The sequence below is a fragment of the Salvelinus sp. IW2-2015 genome, unplaced genomic scaffold (genome assembly GCF_002910315.2).
Source record: "Salvelinus sp. IW2-2015 unplaced genomic scaffold, ASM291031v2 Un_scaffold2639, whole genome shotgun sequence".
Taxonomy (NCBI): Eukaryota; Metazoa; Chordata; class Actinopteri; order Salmoniformes; family Salmonidae; genus Salvelinus; species Salvelinus sp. IW2-2015.
The window spans coordinates 171,122-177,643 of NW_019943946.1; the positions used below are offsets into that span (position 1 = coordinate 171,122).

Genomic DNA, 6,522 nt, shown 5'->3' on the forward strand with positions numbered 1-6,522 from the left:
TACCCTAAAGGTGTTCTCACACTCACTACAGGTCCTCTACCCTAAAGGTGTTCTCACACTCACTACAGATCCTCTACCCTAAAGGCGTTCACACGCGTGCTACAGATCCTCTACCCTAAAGGTGTTCACACTCAGGCACACATATACGGTGTCCACACACACCTTCCCCGGCTGATCTTATGTGTGTGTGTAGGCGTTCCTGGAGATGAACACTGTGGACCAGGCTCAGACCATGGTGAACTACTACGCTACGGTAACCCCCCTCATCAGACAGCAGCCTGTATTCATGCAGTACAGCAACCACAAGGAACTCAAGACCGACAACTCACCTAACCAAGTGGTAAGAGGACACTTCCACCATTGACCCATACCAATACGAGACTCACTAACTTGTATGTCTGTAGCACATTTGTAAAGCACATTTGTCAAATCAAAGTTTCTTTGTCATATGCAGAGGTTACAGCATAGTGCCCACAGTACAATGTAATAACAGTGTATGTTTGTCCCCCTCCCTCCAGAGAGTCCAGGCAGCACTGCAGGCGGTGAATGCTGTCCAGGGTGGCACCATGTTGGGCTCTACCATGACCAGTATGGGGGGTGGGATGGGTGCTACCATGTCAGTTGGAGGGGGAGAGATGGGAGCCAGAGGCATGGCCACCCAGAGCCCTGTCCTTAGAGTCATAGTAGAAAACCTCTTCTACCCCGTCACACTGGAAGTCCTGCACCAGGTACGCACACTCCACCAGTGTTTTTTAGTCATGAGTGTGTTCAAATGGTTTTCTTTTGCTTGTTGTCAAAATGCCTGCAGCAGGGATGTAACCTGTGTGTGTTCTCCCCTGTAGATCTTCTCCAAGTATGGGTCTGTTCTGAAGATCATCACTTTCACTAAGAACAACCAGTTCCAGGCTCTGGTCCAATACGCTGACCCCATGACGGCACAGCACACCAAAATGGTACGTACACCCCCCCCCCACCCATAAAACTTTGATTTCTCCATCTCGCTCTCTATGCCGTCTCCAGATGGTCAGAACATCAATAATAGATGCTGTAAATGGACTTGCCTGAACTTCCACGCCCCTAATCCCTCTGTGTCTCTGCAGTCTCTAGACGGRCAGAACATCTATAACGGCTGCTGTACTCTGAGGGTGAGTTTCTCCAAGCTGACCAGCCTCAACGTGAAGTTTAACAACGATAAGAGCCGTGACTACACCAGACCTGACCTTTCTACTGGYGAGCAACACAACCCTCAGCCTGGAATGGACCAGCACGCGATGGCTGCTGCCGCCTTCGGTAACACACACACGTTAGACCGGTGTTTCTCACACTTTTTTTGTACCBGGAGCTAGCACGTAGCTACCAGGGTGCTCTTCTGGAGACTGTCAAACTGACACTGAAATCAGACTCATGTCTTTTTCCCTTCCCTCTCCCTRTCTCCCACCTTCTATCTCTTTCCAGGGTCTCCAGGTCTGATCTCAGCGTCTCCTTATGGACACGGATTCCCCCAGGCCTTCACTCTACAGCAGGCTGCAGGTACATCCTCACATTAACACAGTCAGCTGGTTCACTCTACCTGTAGCCTACTACAAACCTGTTCTTACTCCGTTTATTACATAGCTATTACTACATTGTCAAATCATCGGTCGGTCTACTCCAGCTGCACAGGTTGGCCCTGGTGCTTGKGATAACYTGTGTSTTTCTTTGTGTGTGTCTAGGTTTGTCTATGCCCGGTGCCTTGGCGTCATTCGGTATGGGTCCAGGGGGCATGGCCGCTAGTCGTCTCGGCCTGCAAGCCCTCGGCGGTGGAGGAGGACAAGCTGGRGTCCTATTGGTCAGCAACCTCAACCCAGAGGTCAGGACTGTTACTAGCCACACACTCTTTCTCTCACCCACAAGCACACCAGTATACATCCTTTATCGTACAAGCACACCATAGTAAACTTTTCCTCTGAGCCCTTTAAATGGGTGTGTCTCCACAGTTTAGAACTAACAGTCTTCTGTTATCTTCCATTTCATGGCTTCCTTTTTGTCTATTCTTGAGTTGCTGGAGACACAATAGTCCTTATATAGAGACACCCCCCCATGTTATTGTACTGTATTATCTGACCTGTACTGTTGCATTGTTAATATGTCTCTTTTCTCCTCCTAGTGTTGCCATAGTGACAGTGTTTTAGGCACTTTTGTGTTTACTGACCTTGTTCTTTTCTTTACCTCCTTTTCTTTTATTCTCTCCCTCCCCATCTCATCCTGCTCTTTGCCCTTTATAAAAACTCACTCCTATGCCAACTCTTTCTTCTCATCTTTCTCTCTCTCTCTCTCCCCTATCTCTCTTTCTCCTCCTCTCCCTCTCTTTCTCCTCCTCTCCCTCTCTTTCTCCTCCATGTGATCCTCCCGTGGACCTCTTGGCTGCTGACTGCTGGACTCCATCCCTCCATCCCTGACTCCACTCTCCTCCTCCACTTTACCCCTGTCCCCTCCCTCTTTCTCTCTCCCCCTCCCTGGTTCCTCTACCTCCCCCTGCTGTTTATAAAGAGCGTTACACCAAACTGCCTCTTTATTCTCTTTGGTATGTTATTAGCCTTTCGTTTCCCTTTATGACTTTAGATTTTACATTTACCTACTGTTACCAATAATATTATATCATCACTGTACCTACCTCATTCAGTCTTCATTTACCCTTATATTGACCTAAATATATACTTTTTATTATTTTATCATTCTTTAATCTGTTTCACTTTATATATTTATTTAATTACCAACTGGTACTGAATCTAACTATCTGTTACCTGGGCTGGTTTTCGTGTTGTGGTCTGTCTGCGCTGTTGGTCGGTCTGTCTCTGAATCAGAAATCCAAGCTCTCCTTTACATGAATCAGTCGTTTCATTTCAATGGCCAGAACTGAGTAGTGTGGTGGTATAGAACCTGTTGTCTGGGCATTACAGTAGTCTAGTCTGTCTGCTGTTGATCAAGACGATCACATTGCAACACTGACATTACAACTAAGTCTCTTTCTTCATGAAAAATGCATCTGGTTTGGAGTGTTTGCTGTGTTTTAACCTGTGTGTGTTCTCCAGGTGTGTATGGCGACGTGATGAGAGTGAAGATTCTGTTCAATAAGAAGGACAATGCTCTGGTCCAGATGGCTGATGGCACACAGGCTCAGCTAGGTACTGTGTGTATGTGACCGTGCGTCTGTGTGTTGTTGTGTTCGTTGAAGTAGTTAGTAGCACGTGTGTGTTTTGGTGTTTGACGGGCTTGTCTTCTCCTCAGCGATGAGCCACCTGAACGGGGTGCGTCTCCAGGGCCGGTCTCTACGTGTCTCCATGTCAAAACACACCACCGTACAGCTGCCCAGAGAAGGTATGTACACACACTACCATGTCAAAACACACAGCTGCCCAGAGAAGGTATGTACATACTCTACCATGTCAAAACACACCACCGTACAGCTGCCCAGAGACGGTATGTACACACACTACCATGTCTAAACACACAGCTGCCCAGAGAGATGGTATGGACCGTCTAACATCCACTACTGTTGTGTCATGACATGTTCTACTCTATCCTATTCAAGGCCATGAGGACCAGGGGTTGACTAAGGACTATGCCACTTCTCCTCTCCACCGTTTTAAGAAGCCTGGCTCCAAAAACTACAACAACATCTACCCTCCCTCTGGCACACTGCACCTCTCCAACATACCGTACGTACACACACACACACACACAACATCCCCTTTGTTTGAGTGTCCTATTGCTTTCTCTGCTAATGCTTTCTCTTTCTCTCTCTAGTCCTGCAGTAGGAGAGGAGGATCTGAAGGCACTGTTCAGCAGTTCAGGAGCTTCAGTCACGGCCTTCAAGTTCTTCCAGTAAGTCTCAACATCCAACTACACTTTTATGACGTCACTACCTAATGATCAAATTAAACTTTATTTGTCACATGCGCCGAATACAACAAGTGTAGACTTTACCGTGAAATGCTTACTTACAAGCCCATAACCCAACAGTGCASTTCAAGAAGAGTTAAGAAAATATTTACCAAGTAGACTAAAATAAAAGTAACACAATAACAAGGTTATATACAGGGGGCACCGGTACTGAGTCAGTGTGCGGGGGTACAGGTTAGTTGAGGTAATTAATGTGCTTGTCTTTATGACATCTTTACCTAATGATGTAATAGTCTTTGTGGCATCACTGCCCGACAATGTTAAGGTCATTATGATGTCACTACCCAATGGTGGAATGGTCTTTATTGCATCACTACCTGACGATGTTCTTGTCTTTATGACATCACTACCTGATGTAATGTGGAATCCTCTTTCCTGGTGTGTGTATAGGAAGGACCGTAAGATGGCTCTGATCCAGATGAGCTCAGTGGAGGAAGCTGTTGAGAGTCTCATCGAGTTCCACAACCATGACCTGGGAGATAACCACCACCTCAGAGTGTCTTTCTCCAAATCTACCATCTAACACAATCACTCACACACAGCTGTAACTACAGAGTATAGACCAAACCTGTTTATCAGAATGCCTTCCACYTCGTTTGTATGTCAAGTCTTATTCCACACGAGACACACTTAATCATTCCTTTATACTTGTTTAAGTTTTATCATTATTTTTACACAATTATTTACATTTACTATGGATATAATCGGTTCATATTTTATTTTAGTAGTTCGACTTCTATGGAAGGAAACTCACAGAACTCTCCAAGATGCACATCTAGTATTTCTGTTTCTACACTCTGCAGAATGCACATCTAGTCTTTCTGTTTCTAGATTACAATGTTTTATTTTTTCCATTTGATATACTAAAAAAATCCATTGATTTAATGTTTTCTGTTTCTACTGTCTGTCCTTGGGATCTTCACCACTAGTCATATTGCTCTAACAAAATGCCTTTCAGCAACAGTCTAGTGCCTTAACCAGACCAGCCGGCTAGCCTTTCCATGCTATTACATTGATTTTATACGATTGGACTCTCAAAAAAGCTTTTTCTTTGAATGTCAATAATTTGATTTGAAATATATGGCTGTGGTCTTCCCTTTTTGATTTCTAGATGTACACTATGCATTCCATTGTATTTTTGTAACATTAGTAGTTCTATACTCTCTCATTTTCTATACCTTGTACTGTTTGATATCTACCGGTCACTGTGCCTCAAGTCTTAATTCTTGCTCCAGAGGTGCCACTTAAAATCATGCAGCATTTAGTCTTTAGTGCCTACTTCACCCCTAATATTTTACACACACACACATGCAATACTCCAATTTTATTTCACACAGCCTTAGGTATTTGGTGCCTACAACACAAATGTATTTATTACCTTTGTTCTGGCACTGACTGTCTATATATGGCTTTTGCTATAGATTCTTCTGTAGCATAAACGGTTTCATGTAGCTATTGATGGTTGATGTTATTGAGGACCAGAGTACCTACCACCCCTTGTCAGTTTAAAAGACAATGTTCTAAACTCTCTTTTCTCCCATTGGTTTGATTCTATGGTCCAAATTGAAAGACTGCCTCTAGGGATTTTATTTTGTTTTCATTTTATACCTAATCAGTCAGCCACTAGATTTAAAAATAGTAATTTTGAGTGATATTTGGTTTCTTGTCCCATTTCTGTTTAATTACAGTTAAATTCCTCTGTTGGTAGATTACTTTAAGCATGAATATATATATACTGTAGGTTGACCTAGTTGATGATATCACAGTGGATAGCTGTGAGGTAGTTCTGTATTCCTCTCCTGGTGACGGTTGTCGCTTTTATTTTCCATTATGGGTTTTATTGGGGTCAGGGGTCAACAGGATGTTATGCCATGAAGCAGGAGGAGGGTTTTTGTCTGTCTATATTTKGTGTTTTTGTACAACAGTGATTTGGATTGTACCACAGATTCCATTTCATTCCAACATGTATATTTTGATATATAGTTAACAAACGTTGATTCCAACATGTATATTTTGATATAAAGGTAATGCCAGCTTTCTCTGGAGGGCTGTAAAGATGAGTTTTGTATCACAAAGAAATTAAAGTTAATGGAACACAGCCTTGTGTTTTTGATGTTTGCTGATTTCCAAATGGCCCCCTAGTCTCAAGGCACTACCCCTGGCCCCTAGTCCCTATAGGCACACTTGTTGATCTGAAAAGATGTGAGCGGTTTAAGTAAGCTTCTTTGCCTTCTGATAGGCTTGGGAATGACCCTCTCACTGGTCAATCCCTGTATGGCCACTTGGTGGAGCCAGAGCCAAGTATAGATCACTCCAGGAAAATAATATGGCACTAGGTGGAGCCATCTCTCGCTCTGACTTTGTCCCCACTGATACAGAGGTGACTTTACCTTGTGATTATTTCTCTGACTTTCCCCATTGCTACGAAGATGACTTTTRTGCCAATTCGATAGGATTAAATGAATAGAACAGGCGGATCATTGACTTCAACTACTGTTCTATTCATTCTATTTCTATGCATTTAATCCTATCTGATAACTGAAATCCAGATAGTGGTTAGATTATTATACATGCATAACC

The 6,522-nt window shown here is 43.6% G+C and overlaps 1 protein-coding gene across 2 annotated transcripts in view; it reads left to right on the forward strand.

The window, feature by feature from the left end:
- The window catches only part of LOC112074452 (polypyrimidine tract-binding protein 1), an 8,087-nt gene extending 2,850 nt beyond the window's left edge, over positions 1-5,237 (forward strand). The window contains exons 6-17 of one of the 2 annotated variants that reach the window (XM_024141629.2): positions 194-340; positions 519-728; positions 843-953; positions 1,101-1,290; positions 1,456-1,530; positions 1,713-1,849; positions 2,530-2,563; positions 3,072-3,164; positions 3,268-3,357; positions 3,572-3,698; positions 3,787-3,864; positions 4,333-5,237. In XM_024141629.2, the coding sequence (XP_023997397.1) occupies positions 194-340; positions 519-728; positions 843-953; positions 1,101-1,290; positions 1,456-1,530; positions 1,713-1,849; positions 2,530-2,563; positions 3,072-3,164; positions 3,268-3,357; positions 3,572-3,698; positions 3,787-3,864; positions 4,333-4,465 (1,425 nt within the window). In that variant the 3' untranslated portion in view covers positions 4,466-5,237. Of the gene's footprint in view, positions 1-193; positions 341-518; positions 729-842; positions 954-1,100; positions 1,291-1,455; positions 1,531-1,712; positions 1,850-2,529; positions 2,564-3,071; positions 3,165-3,267; positions 3,358-3,404; positions 3,540-3,571; positions 3,699-3,786; positions 3,865-4,332 lie in introns of those variants that run through there. The other variant, XM_070440546.1, reaches the window with a different exon arrangement.
- The last annotated feature ends 1,285 nt before the right edge of the window (positions 5,238-6,522 follow it).